Below are 26,829 nucleotides of genomic sequence, written 5' to 3' on the forward strand. Positions count from 1 at the left end.
CAGATTTTGAGAGATTTTTAGAGGTTTAGAGAGGTAAGAACTATGATTAAAGTGCTTAATTTTTCTCCTGAAAAAAGAACACTTAAATATATATGTACATGCACACACATATGTATATAAGTAAAATAATATGGATAATGGCATGTAACTTGAAAGTGGCCCATTAATTTAGCTTAGCATTCATTTTTCTTTAATTGCCACTTAGTAAGAAAAAGTTGCAAGTTTAATATTCTAGATGATGAAATGCAAGGTACATCTTTTTTCCCCAAGAAAGTAAAGTGTTTTTGCTTGTGGTTTTGCTCTTATAGTCACATCTATTCTGGGATTCATACTAGCATATTGTTTCTATTTTTAGGCTGTTGCCGGGCAGATTAAAAATTTCTCCCCTTATGATTGCCCAGTTTCTAGCTTTCTGATTGGTTACATGAACCTGCTCTCTTTAGCCAACCACAGTGACTATGCAAATTGTATTTCAGTTTCTGTTGCAGTGAGAGAACTGATAAGATGGCTGCAGGGGTTTTCCTTTGGGGTATGTTTATTATTTTAGAGGATTTTCATCATTATGTAGTAATAAGCAGAAGTAGATTTCTTTCAAAACGGTATTTTAGTTTTTGAAATGTAAAATCAACTATCTAAACAAGTTTTATGAGCCTTGAAAAATGTCTCTCATGTCAGATTAGATTAATTTTAATGGTGCTATGTATTGCATCCTGTCAGAGGCAGCATTTTGTATAAGTAGGCATATGTTACTTTTTGTTAGTAAGTAAGCATTCTGACTCCTCAAAGGAAGATTGACCTCTGTATGTAAACCTGCTGTATTTGAACATGCCAGCATGTTAGTTTGCAATTCTGTCAGAAATATTCTAGATTACTACCTTTGCTTTATAAAGAATAATTTAGTTTTTTCGCTTAAGAATTATTTTTGATTTTAATTGTATGTATATAGCCTATTATTCTTTTAGTCAGTATTTACTAAGTAAGTGTATACTATATGCCAGACACTGTATAGCTCATAAATACTATTCCAGGCTACTTACTTTATTTTTTGTTCTTTTGTTAAATGACCTCTGAAGTACGTCATAATGATACCAGCATATTTTAAGATGTTTTCTGACAACGTAGCTTGGACACTTAAAATGTATTAATCTTATGCTAAATACATGATGAGTTGTGCGAAAGTGTTCCATTAAACATAGGTATTTCAGTCAATTTATACTAATTATTTCTTTTTTAAAAATATTGAAGTATAGTTGACTTACAATTTTATATATTTCAGGTGTAAAACATATGATTCGATATTATTATATGTTGCACACCAAAGTGATTACAATATTATTGACTATATTCTCTGTGCTGTGACATTACTTCCCTGTGACTTATTTATTTTGTAACTTGTAGTTTGTACCTCTTGATCCCTTTCACCTGTTTCACCCATCCCCCCATTACCTCCCCTAATAATTATTTCTAGAAAGATACATGTAAAGTACTGGTAAATACAGTGGCAAGACAGTTCATATTGAATAAAGACAGTATTGATAAAATGTGACAAAGCTTTATGTAACTCCAGAAAGTTCAGTAAGTATACCTCATTTATAAATATTATCATTAATTACGTGTAAGGCCTTTTGGTTATAGTGCCAGTTTATAATAAAAGGGAATGGTCCTGCTTCACTTAAGACTTCCTAGTCCTTTTGGTAAAGATGGTTAATTGCCTTTTCCGTGTGTAGAAGACTTTATTCGTATATGTACCTGGAGCGTTCATTTGCACCATGCTCAGTACTGTTTTTGTTGATACAATTTGTTTTGTTCTTTTATATGAGTATCTCATGCCCATTATTACCATCCTGTGAGATAAACGTATCCTAGAATTATGTCCCGTTTAGGAAAGGGAAAAAAAGTAATTGGCTTATCTAAGATGAACACATGGAGAACAGGATTGCTGTTATTTTCTGTATATTGCCTTTTATCACTAGTATAATTACACATATACTTGTTGGCCTAGAAATGTAAATTCCCTAAAGTAGGAACCGGTACTCAGTTCTTTTGGTATAGTTGTTTTGTCCATCTTGAAAGTGTGACTCAGTGAAAGTCATAGGTTAAAAATAAATGAAAAAATACTCAACTCTAGTTTTGCTATTTTAAAAAAAATAACAGGTTTATTGAGATGTAGTTCACATACCATACAATTCACCCGTTTAAAGTATATAACTCAGTGGTTTTTGAAATATTCACACAGTTGTGCCACCATCACCACGATTAATTTTAGAACATTTTTATTACATTATAAAGAAATCCTGTACGCTTTAGCAGCCATTCCTCATTTCTACCCCAACCCTCAACCCTAGCCAAGGCTTTGCCTTGAATCAGTAGATCAGTTTCGAGAGTAGTGACATGTTAATATTAAGACTTTTGATTCAAGAGGTTAAGGTATCTTTCTGTTTATTTAGGTCTTCTTTAATTTCTTCAATGTTTTGTAGTTTTTTAGAGTATTAAGTTTTGTACTTTTTATTAAATTTATTATTTTTGATGCTATTGTAAATGGAATTGTTTTCTTAATTTCATTCTTAAATTGTTCATTGCAAGTGTATACAAATACAACAGTTTTTTTAATATCTTGATCTTATGTCTTGCAACCTTCTATCTAGACTCATTTACTGGTTCTGATACAATTTTTAGTGGATTCCTTAGGATTTTCTATGTACAGGATTTTATCATCTGCAAGTTGAGGTAGTTTCACTTTTTTGTTTTCAAGGTGCATGACCTTTATTTCGTTTTCTTGCCTAATTGTCCTGGCTAGAACCTCTAGTCAGTGCCAAATAGAAGTGCTAAGAGCAGACATTTTGTCTTGTTTTTGATCTTAGGGTGAAAGCTTTCTGTCTTTCACTATCAAGTATGATGTTAGCTGTGGGTTTTTCTTAGATGCTCTGTATCAGATTGAGGAAACCCTCTCTGGTTTGTTGAGTGAGTTCTGTTGTTATTTGCTTGGATGACTTAATGAAAAGTTACTTTTAAAAAGATACTTGAATGTTTAAGAAGCTCTTGGTAATACTGTTGGAGCTAATATATGAACCTGTCTGCAGGGTGGTGAAATTGAGTGTGTACTGTCAGAACTCATTTACTGTGTGGATGGGCCTTAGCAATTATATTAAATGACTCTTCCATTTTCAAAGAGATAGAGAAGAAAATTGTGGTAAATACAGTATAGTTTATCGCTTAGCATTTTGAATGCTAGAACACTCCCTGGTTGCAAAATTTAAAGGATGAAATGCATAAGAAAGGTTCATATGCAATGAAGACAACTCCATGCTGAAATTGGGTATCTGTTGACCTTACTAAGTTAATTATTATCTGTGTAATGGAATGAATGATAGCAGCATGGTTATTGATGTATTAATTCAGATGTAAAGTTGAATTTGTATAACCTGTCACTTAAATAAATGGGAAAAGAATATGCCTTGGTTTAGGGCCTGACATATAATTACCCCTTGATAAATGTCAGTTCCTTTTATCCCTTTAAGGTGTGTTGTTTCATTAATGAAAAGGGGAATTTATAATATAGAAAAAGTATAAGGTATGCCTGGGAATAATAAACATCAAATTCAAGATTATGCTTATCTTTGTGTTAAGGAGTTGGGGATGGGGAAGGAGGAGCATGCTATCTGGTAGTGTTATACAGAGGGCTTTGTTTTTAATTTATCTGGATAATGGGTACACATACATTCATTATATCAGACTTTATATCTTGCATGTTCACTGTATTTCATAATGAGAAATTAATTATAAAAGAGCATCAGTATAGCTAGACATTAGTAAAATAATACAAAATTTGAGCTAGAATCAAACTTAGCAACCATCTGGTCTAACCTCAGTTTTACAGTTGAGCGACGTGAAATCTAGAGAGTTTCGGTGATTTATCCTATGACAACTGTTATGGTAATGCTGGAACATGGAGTAGATTCAGTTTTGTTAGTTTAGAAATCTTTGTTGTGCTAAGATTTTATAATTATGTATTTTTGAGGTGTGGTAGATTATATAGTTCACTGTTATTCTTGTTCTGGTAAGATTATATATCCCTGCCTCTTGCCATGTGACATGAAATCTTTCCCCATGAGAGCTTTTTTCTTCTCTACCCTCTTAATGTCTAACTTGGCTTTAGCCAATGGAATGTGAGTGAAAGTAGTGTGTACTATGTCTAAGAAAAAGCTTTAAAACCATTGTGTACTGTATGGTTCTGTCATTGTGGATTTTTTCTCTGCCACAAGACCTGGAATTGCAGGGGGTGGGGGAACAGTTGCTGCTCCTTCAGCCTATGACTTAGAATGAAGAAGAATCTTAGTTATTAGCCAATAAAAATTTTTTTTTCATACTGCATTATCACCTAGTGAAAGCTGACTGACACAGAAAGTAAGCTCTCCGTTCTTTCTCCTTAGGTTGGGTCAATAAGAAAAGTAAGAGCTGTTTCCTGGCATTTGAAGGATTTACATCTTTCAACTTGTCCTAAATCATTCTGAGTGTTTTAATTCACCCAGGTAAAGTGTGAAAAATTTTGGACAAGTGGTTCTTAAATTCCTGAGGAAATAAAATACATGGCCTTCTGTAACTTTACTCATTGCTGGTGGAATTTGGTGAGTGGGATAAGCTAGTGGGTAGGGCTCTGATGGATAACTGGCTAATTATCTAAGGGGGTGTAATTTGGTAAGTGTGTTCTAAAATTGCATTTGTTGGATCAGGTCAATTAATTTGACTTTGCCTGTATAACAGAATGATCCCCAGAATGCACTTGGAGAAGTGATTTTAAGGTATCTTGCATTTTTTCATGTAGACTACCTTAGAATTTCTCAAAAGATCAATATCAGTGAATACAAGAAGTTAGACTGTAGTGACCATTCTGGTTTAATGTGCATAACCAGTATTGATTTGCTCCTGCTTTGTCCAAGGAATTGTTGGTAAAGCAAACTCCCTGTTTCCTAGGGGATATTCCATTACATATTTTTATATCATTAGCTTGATGACAGGCAGAAGGGGTTATTTGTTGTGTCAAATATTATGAACATTCAATACTTTACTGAATTTGTGAGTATTAGGTAAGGAACAGATTTCACCAATTAATAACGTTTTTTAAAGTGTGGTAGGAATAGCCATTGACAGTGTTTTTATGCACGTGAGAGAAGAACCATAGCATAGTAGAAATGAAGAATTGTGAACTATAAGGGACTCTGGATCCTCAAGTAAATATTGCCAGTGCTTTGTGAGTGGCTGGGAGAGAGAAGTTTGGAAACAAGATGAAAATCTTTGCGGGAATTTTAACAGAAGTAGTGATTTTGTTTTACTACAGTTTTAGAAAAATAGTTATTGACAGATGACAAGATATCCAGTATTTAAGAGAAAAATTTAGCAAGTCTGTATACTAAATTTGAGCAGATAAGTATCAAGAGGATGAATCACTGCACTAGCAGTTTCACCAGTCTTCATTAATGGGCAGTAAACAGTACGCAGATTATTAACATTTACTGTGGAACACACTGATTATTCTTTATGGTTTTATTTCCAGGACTATTGCAGAATTCTCAAGTAAAATTTAGGAGTGCAAAGTAAAATCACACAGTTCTCAACTGACAATGGGATTCTTAAAGAACTCAGTAGCAGAGCCTCTAGAGGCTAGGAATCCTCAGCATAAAGTGATTATTTAGGAGTAAGCCATTATTAGTCAAGCCTATTGACTAATATTTATTTAAGCCATTTAACAGAAACTCAGATCTGAATAAAAATTATTTTCAGCATCCCATTATTCAGAATAATGTTATACTAATGTCAGTTAACAGCATGAATTTAATTGGAGTAACTGTGTCAAAGAAGTGTCAAGTCCACTTAAATAGCTTTGCTTAACATTTTGCAAATTTTTGCTGAAGTTTTATTTTTAAATATACTTCATCAAGTATCCATACTTTGAATTAACATAGTGTTTTATGTGTGTGTGCGCGTTTTGACCCAACAGTCCTGGTACTTAACTATTGTTTTGTTAAGGCAGTTCTTGGAAAGCAGTAGTATAGATCCTTGTTTATTTACTCTGAAAAACCCGACCATAGACCTGTTATTGAAGCAAAGAATCTGGGGGTATATTACGAATATGTGTCAATTTCATCATTCACCTTTAATTTCACACCGTTTGGATTCTTGGTAGAGCACTTGCCCTCATCTGCTTCCCTTGTTGCCGGGCAAGGTACGTGTTGCTGATGTCTGATTGGTTTAGGCAACTACGGCTTTGAGCCAATCAGACAGTGAATTTCAGTTCTCTCACAGGACTGAAGCATTCAAGCAGCTGCTGATTTATTTTTCCTGTGGGGAGATTATATAAACTGAGAGTATGGCTGCAGCAAGCTCCCTCTTGGGTGTGTTTGAAAAATTACAGGGTTTTTCTGTAATTGAAGGAGAAAAAAATGAGGTTTATTTAAAAAACTTGTTTATTACTAAGAAAATTTTATAGGTAGTAAATTTGAGAAAAAAAAATTCTGATGACAGATTTCCTATTTTTATTTTATAATTTTACATTTAAAGGACTGTAGAATGATGTAATATAGGAAAAATTTCCCTTCAATTTACATGAGTATTTACTATGTAATACACACATTTGCTTTATTTCTTCAAAAGGGAAGAGCTCATAACCTTTTTGTAACCTGCTGCCAAGGGCAGTTAAGGAGAAAAGAATGTAGTAATTGTACTTACAACACTTAATACAGGTTATCAAGAATCACATTTTAATTTCATTAGATGAATCAAACTAAATAAGTGCAGTAGACAACAAAACACTTTATAATGCTATCCATAGTAAACCTTTGGATCCAGAACACAATTAATTTTTGGAATTGGAAATCTGTAACAATAGAGGTAGGTGGGTATGAAAATAATCTTGTTAGTTGTTTGGATTTAAGGTTTTGCTGGATTTTTAGTATAAATGTTTTATAAACATTAAGGACTATGGAATTTTAAAAAGAAATTTACATTTGAATTTTGCAGATTCTAACCCATTGTGTAGAAAAGTATGTTCTTGTTATGCATTGTCCATGTTTGACTCATTCCCCAGGTAGGGAATGGATTTATATTTCTGGAAACATTCTTTAAATGAAAATAAATAAGATTTATACCTTTTATCTTATTTTAATTTATTTATATGGTATATTTAATGTATATTTATGGACTTAGAATTTTATGCAATTATGTTCTAGATTACTTTTATCAGACAAAGAACCTCACTGAAGTGTTGTGAATCCAGGTTTTAACTATGTTTTTCTGACCTTATTGTCTGTCTCCTGTTGCTGGGCAGGAATCAGAATGCTGGCTACTGATTGGCTGAGCTTGTGACCAGCTCTTGAATAGCCACTTAAATTCTTGAGCTTTTTGAGCAGGCAGATTGTAGGCTAAGACATTGCAGCTTTTGGTAATACTTCCCTTTGTTGTTTTATAGCTTAATCTCTTTGCTAGAAAGAAGAGTGTAAAGGAGTGGGTGGAGGGGGATGAAGCAGAGAAGAAAATAATGGTTTCACTTAAGAAGAGGCTCATTGGGCTTTACTTAAAAATAATTTACACAAATTTCAAAAAAAAATTCCAAGCCATAGAGACTTATTTGCAGGTAACACACCCTTCTTGGTTATTTAAATATAAATTCCTTTAGTAAAGGTGAAATCCTTGTTAATGCTGTAGAAAAAGATTTTTTTTTTTTTATAGTGATAGTATTTCCCTAGAGTTCTTGAATCTGAATATATAGAGTAAGGACCCAAAAACACTTTTTTCTTACTGTCTTCCTCATGAAAAAATGTTTTCAGGAGAAAGTAGTTCATCACGTTTTACACATTCACTGCTAGATATGGCAGACATTTTCTGCTGTAAAATATAAATGCTTTTTCCTGTGAAAATAAATTACAGTCTTGTGAGAGCTTCATGATTCTAGTGTTGCCACCTAAAAAAGTAGTATTTCTTTTGTCAAATAGTTTTGTGAATGGCGTCTCAGTTCCAGATGATAGTATTTAAAATGATCTTTAGAAATGTTTTGTCCCGGTAATACAGTCATGGAGGCTTGTTTTCAGGTAAACACACCCTTCTCTAATGTGTGTCTTTCTTAAATATACATTGCTCATGCAAAATAGATTTTTAAAAACTTAACTGTTGATTGGTTTGCATAGATATGGCTGAACTAGTTTGAACTGGTTGTTCATGCTACTTCCTTATTGCTTTGTCTGTTATTCATTATACTTAGAACCCATAAAAAATCTTGTAAATGGCTGTAGTGTGCACCCTTGTGGGTATAGATGGTAGTTATTCTGTAATTCTTTGTATAGGTAGTCCTTTAGTGTAGAATTGAATGGCAGTTTTGTTGATAAAACCAGCTTGCTTTGATAACATTTATTTTTATTAAATGTTACTTGGTGGTGGCAATTAACATTGAATGTGATGTTTGCATGTTGCATTTTCTAATTCATATACAAAATCCCAGAAGTATTTAAGAGAAATTTGTTTCAGATTCTCTAGTTTATGCCTAAAACCATTCTGAATATACATGGACAATTATGATAATAACATTTATTGAGTGCTTACTACCTTCTAGGTGCTTAATGTATAGAATCTCATTTAATCATTATTACAACCTCTGGGTCAGGTACTGATATTCCCTTTTTAAGGTGGCTGAAACTAAACATTGAAATGCTAGGTAACTTGCCCTCTGTCACATAGTATATCGGAGAGCTAGAATTCAAATCCATGTTTCTGTTTGCAGAGTTCATGTTCTTAATGGGATTACTAAAAATTATGAAAATATACTTTTTTTTAGAAAAGAGGAATGTTTGCTTTTAATGCAACTGGCAATAACTGCCACTTATGCATAGTAGTTGAGAAATGTGGCTGTTATGAGGTCAAAGTCCAAAAGAATTGCAGTTCAGTGTTTGAAAATATTTAAAGGGTAACCATACGCCTTGTACTGTAAATTTAATCCTTTTGTATGTTTGGAGTCAGCAAGGAAAAGTGACTACAAAATTTGCATTGTATCTTTGCAGAAAATTTTTCAGTTAGTGTGAGTTTCGAATGGATGGTAGGTGGGAAAAATTTTGAAGTTTAAATTTTAGCTGCAGTTAATAACCCTTAAAATAGTGCCTATGATAATTTTGCATTGACGTTTCTTCTCAATTTTAAGGTAATTTCTGTAAATAGTTTCACTCAGCTCCATAATTTAAATTAAAAACCTAGAAAGACCAAGAATTATAAGTAAATGGCTTAAAGTGAGAGAATGAATGCAGATTTTATACCACAGTCTAGAAGTACTGTGACAAAATGGTTGGTTCTCAGGCTTTATTGGCCTCCAGCAAATAGGCTGGGCCATAGTTTTATGCCTTTCAGCTAGAGGAACAGTGGAACACCGGGAACACACCTGTAATTGAACAAGTTGGGTTTATTATTTGTTGCAGTGAGAGAGAATGTTCACCATGGGGAAACAGCGAGGCATATCAGTAGGAGGATGTTAGAAAAAAACCTGGTAAAGGATTCAGTTATAGTATAGTTGGGTTTTGGTGGGGGTGGGGGTGGTTTGAGGCAGTAGAGCCTTACTCTGTATTAGGTGCTGTCAGAAAGCAGGGGCAATTCTATGCTTGTGTATCTCAGTAACTGTTATCTATAGGGAGGACAAACTACAGCGAGGATAAAGCTGCAATTGATAAAAAAGTGTAGCTATCACTTATTTAGTCAGAGAGGGAGATGTTTAGTATTTTACGGGATGCTGGGTTGCACAGTGACCTTGTCTAATTTGAATGGTGAGGTCGTTTTATGTCCAACATGATTTAGCTATAAGCATCAAATCAGTTTATAACAACACTGAGCTTTGAGCCTTAGGTAAGTTCCCAGACTTCAGAGGCTGCTTTTTTCCCTTCTCCAACCAAAGCAACTATATCCTAACATCATTCCTACTGGTAATGGTGATGTTAAGTGAATATCCAATGTAAAATTAATATTCTTGATTCCGTATATCTTAGTCCTTTAAGGACGTTTGTTTTATTCCACTATAGACTGGCAACATTGTCTTTCTCTAGGACCAAATCTTTTGTTTGCCTTACTGCACTGACCAGATGTTAGCACAGAAACAATGATAGAGAATATCCTTATCTTAGTTCTGATCTTATTTTACCATTAAGTATGATATCTGCAGTTTTCTTTGTAGATAATCTTTATTAGATTTGAGTTGTTTCCTTCTGTTAGATTTCTGAGAGTTTAATTATGAGTCAGTGTTGAATTTTGTCAAATGAATGAATGTTCTGTGTCTGTTGAGATGATCTGTTGTTTATTTTCATCCTCTATTCTGTTTATGTGGTAAATCACACTGCTTTAAAAAAATTTTTTTTCTTAAATAACAGAAATGTATTGTCTTACATTTCTGGAAGTTAGAAGTCTGAAATCAAGGTGTTGACAGGGCCATGCCCCCACTGAGGAAGCTAAGGAAGGGTCTGTTCCACACTCTCTCCCAGCTGTATTTTTCATGCAGCGTTCTCCCGTGTGTGTGTGTGTGTGTGTGTGTGTGTTTGTGTGTGTGTGTGTGTTTGTGTGTGTGTGTGTCTGTGTCCAGATTTTCCCCTTTTTATATGGCCACTGATCATACAGAATTAGGGCCCACCCTAAAGACCTTATTTTAACTTGATTATCTCTGCAAAGACCCTATTCAAATAAGGTCACAATTTGAGGAATTAGGGCTTAGGGCTGCAATGTATTTTTATCAAGTGGACATCTTGGTTGGGCCTAAAATAAAGCTATAATGCTTCGTGACTCACTCGTAAATCTACATTGCTTGATTTTTTAATATGAAATTGACCTTGTATTTTTTTAATGAGCTTCACATGGTCATAGTGTATTACCTTTTAAAGAAACATACTTTTAAATAACTCACAGATTAAAGAAGAAATCACAGTGGAAATTAGAAAATATTTTAATAGAACAACAATGAAAAATATGACACATTAAAATGTAAGATGCAGCTAAAACAGTGCTTAGAGGGAAATTTATAGCTTTATATGGATACACTTACAAAAAAAGGGAAAGATTAAAAATTAATGATTAATGTTTAGCATGTTGAGGAACTGCCAGACTGTTTTCCCAAAGCAGTTGCACCATATTACAATCCCATTGCCATTGCAGGAGAGTTTCAATTTGCCCACATTCTTGCCAACATTCATTATTTTCTTTGATATAGCCATCCTGGTGTGTGTGAGCTGTTATCTCATTTTGTTTTGATTTGCATTTCTCTGGTGACTAAATGATGTTGAGCATCTTTTCATGTTTCTTGCTTATTGGCTATTGGTGTATCTTTTAGAGAAATGTCTGTTCAAGTCCTTTGCCCATTTTTAAATTGGTTTTTTTGTTGTTATTTTTCAACTGCAACAATATTTTATATTCTGTATTTTCCAGATGCAAGTCTCTTATCAGATACATTACTTGCAAATATATAATAAATACAGTTGACCCTTGAAAAGTGTGGGGGTTAAGGGGGGGCCGACCATCCGCACAGTTGAAAATCCTCGTATAACTTTATAGTTGTCCCTTCGCATCCACAGATTAAACCAACTGTGGTTCAGGTAGTACTGTAGTACGTATTTATTGAAAAAATTCCAAGTTTAAGAGGACCCATGAAGTTCAAACCTCTGTTGTTCAAGGGTTGACTGTATTTCCTTCTGTTGTGTCTTTTCACTGTCTTGATAGTAACCTCTTATTAATGTGTTTACAGTTGTTAATTTAGATATTCATGGTTGCAAATGTAATCTTTCCTTATGTTCCTTAATTCTCCCTTCTTTTTTTCCCCTTATCTCTATACCTCTCTCCCATTCCCCTACTGCTTTCATTCTCTTAATACTTTTATATTTCCTTTGACAGCTACTTTTTTATTTCATGTATTTTTTTTAATGCTATCTCCTCCAGACACTGTGAATCCATTAGCTTACTGAGAATGAAAACTAGAAATTAGTCACTTTTTTCCTAATACTGCCTAGTAATTGATCTCCTGTGAACTGTATCTATTATCAATTTTATATTATATAAATTCAATAAATATGAAAATTAACACACAGCAAAGATCATTATGCTTTCTATATGTAATTATTTCAAAATTACATAAAGGTCTGCTTGCTTAGAAGATCAGTTTGCAGTAAGTCTGTAATTAGGTGGCTTCGGTTTCAATTGTTAAACTCTATCTTTCTCTTTCTCTTTTTAAAGATTCAAAATGGATAGTATAGAAGAACCTCAGAAAAAAGTCTTTAAGGCTCGAAAAACAATGCGAGTGAGTGATCGTCAACAACTTGAAGCAGTGTACAAGGTCAAAGAAGAACTGTTGAAAACTGATGTCAAGCTATTAAATGGCAACCATGAAAATGGAGACTTGGACCCAACCTCACCTTTGGAAAATATGGATTATATTAATGACAAGGAAGAGGTGAATGGCATTGAAGAGCTTTGTTTTGACCCGGAAAAAAGTAAATCAGAATGGAAAGAAACACCCTCTACCTTAAATGTTAATGTAAAAAACAAGCAGGATGATGATTTAAAGTGTGAACCTTTGTCTCCTAATAATATAACTCATGAACTAGCCTCTAAACTGACTGCTGAACCATCTTCTGGTGATACAGCCTCTGGTGCGCTAGCTGCTAGAGGTCTGGTATCTGGAGATTCTGCCTCTGGAGACTTGGCCTCTGAAGCAGTAACCTCTGGTGATCCCACCTCTGGTGATCCTGCTTCTGTTGATCCTGTCTCTGGTGATCTTGCCTCTGATGAACTGGTCTCCAGTGAAATGGTCTCCAGTGAACCGGTCTCCAGTGAGCCAGTCTCTGATGAACTGGTCTCCAAGGAACCAGTCCCTGGTGAACCGGTCCCTGGTGAATCGGTCTCCACTGAACTGGTCTCCAGTGATTCAGCATCTGATGATCCAGCCTCTGGTGATCATGCTTTTGAATCACTAGCCTCTGATGATCCAGGCTCTGGTGATCTGCCTTCTGGTGATCCAGCTTCTGGTGATTCGGCCTCTGGTGATCCAGCCTCTGATGAATCAACTTCTGATGAACCAACTTCTGAGTCAGTCTTTGATCCCACTGTTGAACCAAGTTCTGTACCAGTTTGTGAACCAGTTCCTGAAACTGATAGTACAGAGCCTAGTAGCAATAAAGGTGATGATTTTCTTGAAAAAAATGGAGATGATGAAAAGTTAGATCAAATTTTCCCATTTGATGAGAAAAATAAAGCTGATAGTAATGTTGATGTTGATGCAGAAGCTCTAGAAACAGATGATACAATTATTTGTTCAGAGGTGTCTCCTGAAAAGAAGGTAGAAGAAGATGCTATCACAGAATCTGCTCTTGGAGAGGAAGCTATATCTAGCAGTATTGAGATTGACCAAAGTGAAAAGACTGAAGAAGAAAATTCTGCAGACCTTGCAGAAACCATTAGTGAAAATGTTATAAAAGATGACAAAAATGAGAATGTCTTAGAAAATACAGATTCTATGGAGACAGATGAAATCATTCCTATTTTGGAAAAGCTTGCACCTGCTGAAGATGAACTTACTTGCTTTTCTAAAGCTTCTCTCCTTCCAATTGATGAGACAAATCCAGATTTGGAAGAAAAGATGGAAGGTTCTTTTGGTTCACCATCTAAACAAGAAAGTAGTGAGAGTTTGCCAAAAGAAGCCTTTTTGGTCCTCTCTGATGAAGAGGATATTTCGGGTGAAAAGGATGAGTCTGAAGTTGTATCACAAAATGAGACATGCTCTCCAGGTTAGCATATTATTTAAATTCTAAAGATTTTGATTAGCTTTGATAAACTGCTTAGTAAAACATTCTCTTAAAGTTTAAATTTCTTTTAGTTACAGAGAAAGTTGAGAATGATGGTGACTAGAATGATCTCTTAACTTCATAGGTTCTTAACTTCACAGAATTTAGAATTACAGAGAACCACTCTGAGAGCAGCATTGTGTGAAGTGCTGAGAAGGGAGATAAAATAAGTAGAAAATTTTGCACTTGCCCGTAAGGGACTTATAGACTGGGAATAGAGATAAGATGGACCAGTATAACACCATGATATAACAATTTCCAGTACATAATTGATCAAAATCCTAGCAATTGTTCATGCTATCGCTTAGCAACCAAATAACTTTGAATCTAAAAGCCTACTAGTTTATTTGCTTCAAGTGTAATAAATTCCATTTTACAATTAATTTTCCAGTTGAAATCTGATTCTTTTAATATTCTTTGTCCAAGGAATGGCACCACCATTGCTGGAAGCCAAAAACCTAGAGGTCTAATTATATGTTTGATAAAGACTTTATCCATTTGCTTCCTAAGCCTTCTTGATTCTACCTAACGTATTCCCCTCATTTTCTGAATGATCTCTCAATAACTTAAATCTCTTTTCTTTGATTGTGTTCCTCTCTTTCATTAGATCACTATTATTGGGTTGGCCAAAAAGTTAGTTTGGTTAGTGAATACACTGTTCAATAAAATTATTGGTGAAAATGAAAAATGTGTCCTTTATTTTTACTTAGAACTGAACAAACTTTTTGGCCAACCCAATACTTTTAGGGTAATTTCAAACTCCTTATATAAAAGCTATATAAATTTCATGATTTGGTCAATGCCTGTCTTTTCCATCTCTTTTATTATTACTAGAGAAAAAAGAGCGAATGAGAAAAATCCTACTTTGCTTTCATGGTCAAACTCAAACATCATTCCTATGTGAAACTTTCTCAGTTACTTTCAGACTGATGTGAATACCTTTATGTTCCCATCGTGTCACATTCTCTTAGCCTTAGAGCCCTGTGAGTGGAATGACCTTGTAATAAGAAACACAACATCTGGTTTTTAGTTTGTTCAAAGAAAAAAAGCCTAGAAGACACAGAGGATTCCCTGCCCCCCCCCCCCCGCCCAATATATCAGACCCACTTTTGGAGATAGAAACTTTTTCTTATTAAAAAATGACTTCATTTCCAAGGAGCATTCATTCATTTATTAAACCTGTATATATAGAAAGGCCAAGCTCTTCTTGGCTTGGGGATTTAAAGATAAAGTTTATTACTTGCCCTGAGGATTCTGACAAGAATTAAATTGCAAGCCATTAAATACATGGTTGTGAATACAGTAGTAATGTTAAATTGGTATGCTGGGAGTTTAGAGGAGAGTAACTTTATGAGAATATAGATGTATTCAGGGAAGCACTTTCCTTTCACTCTCTGTGTAACATAGGGTTTTAATGAAGATAATCCCTTTTAATTGCAGCTCCATACTACTTGCTCAGGCCAGAAATCTTGGAGCCATTCTTATTTTTTTCGTTCACAGTCCATATCCAATCTGTCAGGAAATCCTGTTGGTGCTACTTTCAGAATAGATCTAGAATGTAGTCTCTTCATACCATCTTCACTGCTATCACCCCTGCTTTGAGCCATCATAATCAGGCCAAAATAATGCTTGGGTCACAGTTAGTGCTCAGTAAATGTTTGTAGAATTAATTAATTGGTAATATAAGAGAAGAGTGTTACGGAGGACCTTGCTTACAATGCTAAAACATACTAACACCGGGGAACCATTGAATGATTTCAAGCAGAGAAGAATGACACGATGAAATTTACATTTTGGAAAGGTAATAAATAACAATGTTTAAGGAGAACTTCACTGATTTTTCAGTAAGACTATAGAGAGTAATATTGGGGTAAGTCCTTAAAAAAATCTTTTGGTAGTGTGTATAAGAAAGTCATAGCAAATTGAAGCTTAATTATTTAATGAGTTTATACATTTTACCTTTATGTCAGAATCTTGGAGATTGGAGACCATCCCTCCCACCCAGTGCTGTTAAATGCAGAAAGATGAATATTAAGCCATCCCTATTGTATACTTTGAAAATTCAGAGTTCGGTTTATTTTTGGTTACTTTTAGACTTTTATTTGATTGTATGCTGTTAGAGTAGGTTTAGTGATAGATTTAATTTCTTAGCTGGTAACTGAACTTTCATTTTCTGTCCCCTGACCCAAAGGAGATTTTATGTATTGTAAGTTGAAGTATGGTTTCTTCATTGGTTCTTAAACTGTTCTCTGTTCTGTTTATATGGTAGTAGAATCTGTTACATGTCATATTTGCTGTTGTTCATCTGCTGAGGTATTACTTTCTTCAGATTCTTTATTCTTAACTAATTTTTAATGTTTTCAGAACACAGGATTATAAGTCTGGCTTTTCCCTCTGAGTACTAACATTTATGTGCTGTACTAGTAGGAAAACATAAACCTCTATTATTTCAGACACTTTAGCAAATTTGTTTTAAATATAGCAGTTATGATGGATATGAGCAGCAGCAAAAAATAATGAAAGATATCTGAAAACAAATAGAAAAGCTATTTCAGGTTTACAAAGATAGATGAAAGACCTAAAAAACTATTGCAGATATTCCTTAGTAGGCCTGAGGACACTGTCATATTGTTGCTTAATACTGTATAATACCTGATACTCATTAAGTGTTTAAAATCATAGTCTGTTTAAGAAGTCTAGGAAAATAAAGGTTTCTCTTTGGGAACATTCAAACAACACCAGAGGAGGTACACGTATTAGTTATACCTTCCATGTATTCTCCATACCATATACTCTCCTCTACTACTGTTCCAAGTTTCCTCTCTTTCAGTGCCATTCTTCAAGTTATGTTAACAAAGCTAGCACAGTTTCATCTCCTCCTGTTTACTCTTTAACTTAATTGAATTGTGATTTCCACGTTCCCAGCCTCTTCCCTAATTGTTCTCAGTGGAGTGACATTGATGCTCATGTTGTTAAATCCAGGGGCATCCTTTATTTGTCTTTATTCTCTCATATTTAGATGACCTGTTAATAACAATTTCTCCCTCTTGAGATTCTCCTTAGCTTTCAGGCTACTGCATTCTCTATTTTCTTCCCTTTGGCCCTTCTCATTTTGTTTCTTATGTAGAAATGAGAGGGAGAGCTCTTTTCTACTTGGCTTTTAAAATTTTTTAAACATTGTTTTTTCTTAATATTTTTGAGGAGAAAAATGTTTCAGAGTAAATAAGATTTTACCCTAAGCTCTGACATACTTTCCTTCCAAATATTATTTCAGATTTTAAAAATATCTGGTTGTTTTTCCCTTTTCATTGGATCCTTAAGTTAAATTAGATGAACATAAATGCTAATGAGGATAATTGCATGGGAATAGAATTTAAGGTTTCTGTCTAATTTTGCTTTAGGTTAATAGTGGTAGAATTGCCATGGTTTAGATAATTAAAATTTATTGATATTTTGTTTTCACTATTTAATGTGTTCAGCTAAAATTCTTTATTATCTCAGCCCATTTATATTCAACTGTGTCTTACATACTTGGATTTTCTTTATGGAATCTTGTATTCCTGTACATTGTTGTAGAAGTTGCAGATTTTTCTTTTCAGAGTTGAGGGAGATCAAAGATGAAGCAAGTTTTGGAAAGGGGAGTGTGGGAGGAAGATCAGTTTCAAATGACGATTGTTGCCTGAGTTAGATATATGTCTGGATTTTAGAGCAGAGGCTTGGACTGTCTAGAAAAAATTAGGGGTAGATACCATTATAGACATTAGTCAAAGTTGAGTGATGAGGTGAAATCACCTCAGAGTGAGTATAACTCAGTGAGAGGAGATCCGAGAACTGAGGTCTTTGGCAGTCCCGTATTTAGAGGTTGAAGATATGAGGAAGAACCAGCAAAGGAGACCAAGAAAAAACTTCAGCTAGAAAGAAAATTAGGAGATTTTGTCAAGAAGTCAAGTAAAGAATGTTTTGAGGAGGAAGGAGTAACTCTATTTGTGTATCAAATGCAGCTGTTTGTTCAGTTAAGATGGAAGAGAAATATTTAATGACCCGGAGATCATTTATGACCTTGACAGGGGGCAGTGCAGTTGAAAGCCTAGTTGATAATTGAGTTTCAGAGAGAAGGGGAGGAGAAGAATTGGAGATAATAAAATGTAACTTACCCCCCAATTTTGCTTTAAAAGGGAGTACAAAAACTTACTGTGGAAGATACTATTTAGAGATTTGTATTAGTTAAATAAAGCTTTAAAAAATTTTCTGGAAAAGTCACATTGCCAGTGATGCCACATTTTTCTGATTCCTCTTGTGAGACTGAGAATCTTACATTTGTATTCCTTATCTATAAATTGCTTGTTCCTCTTCTTTGCCCATTTTTTCTGATGGATATATTGTCTTCAGTTAGTCTGTAGGAGTTTTTTGTTTTAAGTATTCTCAGAGAGCCATTAATCTAAGACAGGGGATTGGCAAACTGTGACCTATAGGCCTTAACTGGTTTTTGGTCAATAAAGGTTTGTTGGAACATAGCCACATCTATTTGTTTACATATTACATATTGTTTATCATCAATTCCCACCATAAGGACAGAATCGAGTAGTTGTGTCAACGACCATAGAGCCCACAAGATCAAAAATACTTCGTTTTGACCATTTACAGAAAATGTTTGCCAACCCCTGATCCAGGGCAACGGTTTCGTCCGTATTTTCTTGGAATAAAGTTCTATGTAATTCTGAAAATGGGAAACTAACCCCTAATGTAAATTCTGTCTTCTGAACCTCTACAATACAGTTTTTCCACCTTCATTTAATGAATTTTATTAAAGATAACAGTCATTAGAAATATATTAAATATCTACTTTGTCTCAGCTCTTCCCCAAAGTTCTAAGGGTTACCAAAATTACAAGGTTTGGTACATGCTCTTAAGGAGCTTACTGTCTAAGCTGGTTGAAAGGAAAGAATACCACAGATAGAACTGTTTGTGAATGTATGCCAATATATGAGGCTATACTCAAGATGGGAGGAATTATAGCAGAAACTGTGAATGAAGACAGATTCTAAAAAAGACAGTCTTAACCCAAGTATTTGGATGAGTTTTAGGAGTCCCAGAAACTACTTGAAATTATACATAACACTGTGTACATGAGCCTCTGATTATTACTCTGAGTTGATGGAGGTTCACTTAGATTCTCTACAGGCTTTGTGAACAACAACAAAAAAAATTAAAGAAATATAGGGCCTTACTCCCTTCTGTAGACTCTGTTAGTACCATTTTTTTAAATCCCAACTTCTTTATTATATAAAACTCGAGCCTAAATTTTAATTCTGTTTGTCTGTTTCAAACTCCTAATGAGTGTTTTAAGTATTGAGAATCCAGTCATATCTTCTAAACATACCTGGAAAATGGGAATTTGATGATAAGAGGAGTTGTTTGAATAAAATGAAGGAATTGCGAGCTAAGCTTGCCATATCTGTGGGAGGAGAGGGAGCTAACATGCATAAAAGAGGCAGACCAAACCAGGCCAGTTTGCTTTGCTGTTTTCTGATCTGGCTTGAAGTAACCCTAATTGGAGCCAGGGCTAATTTTGTTCTCTGGGTGGAAGGATGGTTTGCTAAATAAAGACTAAGTAAACCTTCATCTTAAGCAACCCAATTACTCTGTGTTTCTGGAAACTAGGAAACTATAGGAGTCACCATCCTCAGTATTAAAGGCAGGAAAACTTGGAAAAGTATATATAGGAAAAAATGCTATGTAATGAGTGTGCAGTCTACAGGGGAGCAAAACAAACTTTCATTTCATTGAACTGGGGTTGAGGGATGAGATCTTAAAAAAATTTCTTAATGAGCATAGGGTGGTAATTGGAAAGTTAATTTTTTAATATTCATTTATGTTAAAGTTTAAAAATAGTCTCAGTAATCTTTATATGTACTGTGTAAATGTCCTTCTTTTGTATTACTGTGTTCACGTTTTACAGCTTTATTGTTTATCTTAGTGTGAAAAACATTGTAATAGGTTCATCAATGATCCTAGTCTCTGCCAATTTCACCTAAAAATTCTTTTAAGTTTTTTTAACCTTGACTTCTACCATCAGGGCTGTTGAAATTAAAACCCTGGTGTTTGGAGCAGAGATGCCATATCAAAATCTTTATATAGTTCTATATACCCATGACTGTTTATTTAATTGTGGTTGTAGAGTATGATGAAATACGGCATGCTTTATTGAAGCTGCAGGGGAGCCACTTGCAAGGATGTAAGGGGGAAAAATAGAAACCCAAACATGTTAGTGACTTGTTCTTCTCCCCTAAATGATTAAGTTAGTTGAGGAGCTATAGATTGATTGACCAAAGGCCATTTCTGGTGCCTCTGGAATTTTATTTGTTGTAACAATGCAATTGTATGGCTATTTTTAGCAATATTTTTTGGTAGCACTCTTTAGTTGTTAGATTTTATGTGCTTTTTGTGAAAATTACTTAACCTTTCTGAACGTTACTTTCCTCATCTATATATATGATGGCAAAAATACTGTTTATAGTGTAGGATTTTTTTGGGGATATGAACTAATATATGTCAAGCACCGAGCTAAGTTAGTTGTTGGCACTGGTATCAAAGTAGCTATTACTTTTAAGTAAAACTTTTATTATCTTTAGGATAGCTTTTCCCTATCCGTAACCGTTAAAATAACCTAATGATTCAACCTGTCTGGTCAAAATATTAGGTGTTCTGAGTTCGCCAGCAATTTATAATTTTTTTTGTAATTGCCACAACCACTGTTTTAGTTTTAATAATTGAATGTAAAGGAGTCTGAATGCTTTATAGTAGTTGTTTTCACATTTTATTAATCTATTGATGACAGTAAATTACTAAGATTCTTTGTTTTAAAATCTATATTATTTAATTTTTTTCCATGTTAAGAGTTTATTATGAACTTGCAGAAACATTTAAAACTAGACTTGTCCACTTATTTCCACCAGTTCATGCTCCCTTTTTATTCCCAACATTTTACATTTTGAGGCTCTGATTTCCTAAAATATTATCAACTGGATAATTACACCAAAAGTATAAATTATAATGAACTGTTACAAATTCTGATGGAAGAAAATTTCCTTTTCTATTTTTGTTACAGAAGAAGTAGAAAATAATGAAAAGGACAGCAAACCTGAGGAAGAAGAGCAAGTAATACATGAAGATGAAAGACCTTCTGAGAAAAGTAAGCATGTACAAACAAACCTGAAATAGTTTTAAAAATTGTTTCTGCTTTTAAGGCTGTGGAAAATACTTTTCTGTCCATGAGATGCTTGTAAAATTTTTCAGTTTAAGTAAGCCACAGTTAAATCGTTTCGTTGATGGCTAACCCAAGGATCTTTGAAAGTATTAATTATTTCATGTACTTTATTGTTTTATTTATTTATTCTTTCCATTGCTCCATAGAAAGATTTAAGCTTACTATTTAGTAAGGTGCTATCTGAATGTCTTGAGAGAAATTGTTTTAGATTTGCTTTTAGAGCATTGGACCATAGGAATTTTGTCTGGGATGATATAGGCAAATGGAAGTATGTGTCTCAATCTACTTAAAGTTCTTAAGCTGTATGAGAAGGGGAAACGATGTTACTGAATGTCATTAGGTTGGGTTCTGTAACTCTCCCTGTCATACTGCTCTCCATCTGTGACTATGTAAGTTATTATTTTTTTAAACTTTCAATAATACTACTACTTAATAATAATAAAAGCAACTGTGTTGATAACACTTACCTATGTACCAGACACAGTTCTAAATTTTTTACATCTTCTTTTTTTTTAACTTTTTATTTTATATTGGAGTATTTATTAACAATGTCATGGTAGTTTCAGGTGTACAGCAAAGTGATTCAGTTATACATATACACGTATCAATTCTTTTTCAAATTTTTTTTCCCATTTAGATTGTTACATAATATTGAGCAGAGTTCCCTGTGTTATACACTAGGTCCCTGTTGGCTATCCATTTTAATTATAGCAGTGTGTACATGTCAATCCCATACTCCCTAACTATCCCTTTCCTCCACGCTTCCCCCACCCCCCAGTAACAATAAGTTCATTCTCTAAGAATGTGAGTCTGTTTCTGTTTTGTAAATAAGTTCATTTGTGTCATTTCTTTTTAGATTATGCATATAAGAGATATCGTATGATATTTCTCTTTCTCTGTGTGACTTACTTCACTCAGTATGACCATCTCTAGGTCCACCCATGTTGCTGCAAACGGCATTATTTCATTCTTTTTAATGGCTGAGTAATATTCCATTGTATATATGTAGCACAGCTTAATTATCCTCTGTCGATGGAAATTTAGGTTCCTTCCATATCTTGGCTATTGTAAACAGTGCTGCAGTGAACATTGGGGTACATGTATCCTTTTGGACTATGTTTTTCTCCAGATATATGCCCAGGAGTGGGATTGCAGGATCATATGGTAGCCCTATTTTTCGTTTTCTAAGGCACCTTCATACTGTTCTCCATAGTGGCTGTACCAGTTTACATTCCCACCAACAGTGTAACAGAGTTCCCTTCTCTCCACACCCTCTCCAGCATTTGTTGTTTGTGGATTTTTTTGGTGATAGCCATTTTGACTGGTGTGAGGTGATGTCTCATTGTAGTTTTGATTTACATTTCTCTAATAATTAGCAATGTTGAACATCTTTTCATGTGCTTCTTGGCCATCTGTATGTCTTCTTTGGAGAAATGTCTATTTAGGTCTTCTGCCCATTTTTTGATTGGGTTGTTTGTTTTGATGACATTAAGCCACATGAGCTGTTTGTATATTTTGGAGACTAATCCCTTGATGTCAGTCACATCATTTGCAAATATTTTCTCCCCTTCTGTGGGTTGTCTTTTCATTGTGTTTATGGTTTCCTTTGCTGTGCAAAAGCTTTTGAGTTTAATTAGGTCCCATTTGTTTATTTTTGGTTTTATTTCCATTACTCTGGGAGACAGATTGAAAAAGATATTGCTATGATTTATGTCAGAGCGTTCTGCCTATGTTCTCCTCTAGGAGTTTTATAGTGTCTGGTCTCACATTTAGGTCTTTAATCCATTTTGAGCTTATTTTTGTGTATGGTGTTAAAGAATGTTCTGATTTCATTTTTTTACATGCAGCTGTCCAGTTTTCCCAGCACTTGAAGAGACTGTCTTTCCTCTGTTGTATAGTCTTACCTCCTTTGTTATAGATTAATTGACCATAGGTGTGTGGGTTTATTTCTGGGCTTTCTATCCTGTTCCATTGATCTCTATTTCTATTTTTGTGCCAGTACCATACTGTTTTGATGACTATAGCTTTGTAGTGTAGTCTGAAGTCAGGGAGCCTGATTCCTCCAGCTCTGTTTTTCTTTCTCAAGATTGCTTTGGCTATTGGGGTCTTTTGGGTCTCCATACAAATTTTAAGATTTTTTTGTTCTAGTTCTGTGAAAAATGTCATTGGTAATTTGATAGGGATTGCACTGAATCTCTAGATTGCCTTGGGTACTATACTCGTTTTGACAATATTGACTCTTCCAATCCAAGAACATGGTATATCTTCCCATCTGTTTGTGTCGTCTTCGATTTCTTTCATCAGCGTCTTACAGTTTTTGGAGTACAGGTCTTTTGTCTCCTTTGATAGGTTTATTCCTAGATATTTTATTCTTTTTGATGTGATGGTAAGTGGGATTGTTTCTTGAATTTCTCTTTCTGATCTTTTGTTGTTAGTGTATAGAAATGCAACATATTTCTGTGTATCAATTCTGTAACCTGCAACTTTACCAAATTCATTGATGAGTTCTAATAGTTTTCTGGTGGCATCTTTGGGATTTTCTATGTATAGTGTCATCTGCAAACAGTGGCAGTTTAACTTCTTCTTTTCCAATTTGGATTCCTTTTATTTCTTCTTCTTCTCTGATTGCTGTGGCTAGGACTTCCAAAACTATGTTGAATAAAAGTGGTGAGAGTGGACATCCTTGTCTTGTTCCTGATCTTAGAGGAAATACTTTTAGCTTTTCACTGTTGGGTAAGATGTTAGCTGTAGGTTTGTCGTATATGGCCTTTATTATGTTGAGGTTTATTCCCTCTATGCCCACTTTCTGGAGAGTTTTTATCATAAATGGGTGTTGAATTTTGTCAAAAGCTTTTTCTGCGTCTACTGAGATGATCATATGGTTTTTATTCTTCAGTTTGTTGATGTGGTGTATCACACTGATTGATTTGCAAATATTGAAAAATCCTTGCATCCTTGGATAAACCCCACTTGATCGTGATGTATGGTCCTTTTAATGTATTGTTGGGTTCTGATTGCTAGTATTTGGTTTAGGATTTTTGCATCTATATTCATCAGTGATATTGACCTGTAATTTTCTTTTCTTGTGGTATCTTTGTCTGGTTTTGGTATCAGGGTGATGGTGGCCTCATAGAATGAGTTTGGGAGTTCTCTTTCCTCTGCAATTTTTTTGGAACATTTTCAGAAGGATAGCAGTTAGCTCTTCTCTAAATGTTTGATAGAATTCAACTGTGAAGCCATCAGTTCCTGGACTTTTGTTTGTTGGGAGTTTTTAAATCACAGTTTCAGTTTCAGTGCTTGTGATTGGCCTGTTCATATTTTCTGTTTCTTCCTGGTTCAGTCTTGGGAGACTGTACCTTTCTAAGAATTTGTCCATTTCTTCCAGGTTGTCCATTTTATTGGCATACAGTTGCTTGTAGTAGTCTCTTATGATCCTTTGTATTCCTGTGGTGTCAGTTGTAACTTCTCCTTTTTCATTTCTAATTTTATTAATTTGAGTGATCTCTCTTTTTTTCTTAATGAGTCTGGCTAAAGGTTTATCAATATTGTTTATCTTGTCAAAGAACCAGCTTTTAGTTTCATTTATCTTTGCTTGTCTCTATTTCATTTATTTCTGCTCTGATCATTATGATTTCTTTTCTTCTACTAACTTTAGGTTTTGTTTGTTCTTACAAAGCAAGGTGTAGGGTTAGGTTGTTTATTTGAGATTTCTCTTGTTTCCTGAGGTAAGATTGTATTTCTTTAAACTTCCCTCTTAGAAATGCCTTTGTCATATTCCACAGGTTTTGGGTCGTTGTGCTTTCATTTTCATTTGTCTCTAGGTACTTCTTGATTTACTCTCTGATTTCTTCAGTGATCCAGTGGTTGTTTAGTAGCATATTGTTTAACCTCCACACGTTTGTGTTTTTTACAGTTTTTTTCTTGTAGTTTGTTTCTAATCTCATAGCATTGTCATCAAAAAAGATGCTTGATGTGATTTCAATTTTCTTAAATTTACCGAGGCTCCCTTTGTGGCCCAGCGTGTGGTCAATCCTGGAGAATGTTCCCTGTGTGCACTTGAGAAGAATGTGTATTCTGCTGCTTTTGGATGGAAAGCTCTATAAATATCAGTTAAGTCCATCTGGTCTAATGTGTCATGTAAGGCCTGTGTTTCCTTATTGATTTTCTGCCCGGATGATCTGTCCATTGATGAAACTGAGGTGTTAAAGTTCCCCAGTATTATTGTGCTACTGTTGATTTCTCCCTTTATGGCTGTTAGTATTTGCCTTATATATTGAGGTGCTCCTATGTTGGGTGCATATATATGTACAATTGGTATGTCTTCTTAGATTGATCCCTTGATCATTATGTAGTGTCCTTCTTTGTCTCTTATAACAGTCTTTGTTTTAAAGTTTGTTTTGCCTGAAATGAGTATTGCTACTCCAGCTTTCTTTTGATTTCCATTTGCATGGAATGCCTTCTTCCATCCTCTTACTTTCAGTCTGTATGTGTCCCTAGGTCTGAAGTGGGTCTCTTGTAGACAGCATATATACAGGTCTTGTTTTTGTATCCGTTCAGCCAGTCTGTGTCTTTTGGTTGGATCATTTAATCCATTTACATTTAAGGTAATTCTCAATATGTGTGTTCCTATTACCATTTTCTTAATTGTTTTGGGTTTCTTTTTGTAGGTCTTTTTTATTCCCTTCCTCTTTTGTTCTCTTGTGGTTTGATGACCATCCTTTGTGTTGTGTCTGGGTTGCTTTTTCTTTTTTGAGTGCGTACCTATTGTAGTTTTTAGGTTTGCTGTTCCCATGAGGTTTTGATATAGCAGTCTATATATGTAGAAGGTTGATTTATGTTGCTGGTCTCTTTCCCACCTAGAGGAGTTCTCTTAGCTTTTGCTTTTCTGTAAAGCTTTTGATTTCTCTGTCAAATCTGAATGAGAGCCTTGCTGGGTAGAGTGTTCTTGATTGTAGATTCTTCCCTTTCATCACTTTAAATATATCGTGCCACTCACTTCTGGCCTGCAGAGTTTGCTGAGAAATCAGCTGATAACCTTATGGGAGTTCCCTTGTATGTTATTTGTTGTTTTTCCCTTGTTACTTTTAATATTTTTCCTTTGTCTTTAATTTTTTTCCAATTCGATTACTGTGTGTCTTGGTGTGTTCCTCTTTGGGTTTATCCTGCCTTGGACTCTATGTGCTTCTTGGACTTGGGTGACTGTTTACCATGTTAGGGGAAGTTTTCAATTATAATCTCTTCAAACATTTTCTCAGGTCCTTTCTGTCTCTCTTCTTCTCCTGGAATCCCTATAATGAGAATGTTGGTGCGTTTAATGTTGTCCTAGAGGTCTCTTAGATTGTCTTCATATCTCTTTATTCTTTTTTCTTTATTCTGTTCCATGGCAGTGATTTCCACCATTCTGTCTTCCAGGTTACGTGTCTGTTCTTCTGCCTCAGTTATTCTGCTGTTGATTCCTTCTAGTGTATTTTTCATTTCAGTTATTGTATTGTTTATCTCTGTTTGTTTCTTCTTTAGTTCTTATAGGTCTTTGTTAAACATTTCTTGCATCTTCTCGATCCTTGCCTCCATTCTCTTCCTGAAGTCCTTGATCATCTTCACTATCACTATTCTGAATTCTTTTTCCAGAAGGTTGCCTATCTCCACTTCAGTTAGTTGTTTTTCTGGGGTTTTATCTTTTTCCTTCATCTGGGACATAATCCTCTGCCATTTCATTTC

At 34.6% G+C, this 26,829-nt stretch overlaps 1 protein-coding gene across 3 annotated transcripts in view; it reads left to right on the plus strand.

Moving 5' to 3' along the window:
• The window catches only part of LOC118901982 (activating transcription factor 7 interacting protein), a 117,108-nt gene that overhangs the window by 37,118 nt on the left and 53,161 nt on the right, over positions 1–26,829 (plus strand). For 2 of the 3 annotated variants that reach the window (XM_036865822.1, XM_036865821.1), the window contains exons 2-3: positions 12,238–13,787; positions 20,953–21,036. In XM_036865822.1, coding sequence (XP_036721717.1) covers positions 12,245–13,787; positions 20,953–21,036 — 1,627 coding nt within the window. In that variant the 5' untranslated portion in view covers positions 12,238–12,244. Of the gene's footprint in view, positions 1–491; positions 530–12,237; positions 13,788–20,952; positions 21,037–26,829 lie in introns of those variants that run through there. The other variant, XM_036865823.1, reaches the window with a different exon arrangement.

This window comes from Balaenoptera musculus, chromosome 10, assembly GCF_009873245.2.
Source record: "Balaenoptera musculus isolate JJ_BM4_2016_0621 chromosome 10, mBalMus1.pri.v3, whole genome shotgun sequence".
Taxonomy (NCBI): domain Eukaryota; kingdom Metazoa; phylum Chordata; class Mammalia; order Artiodactyla; family Balaenopteridae; genus Balaenoptera; species Balaenoptera musculus.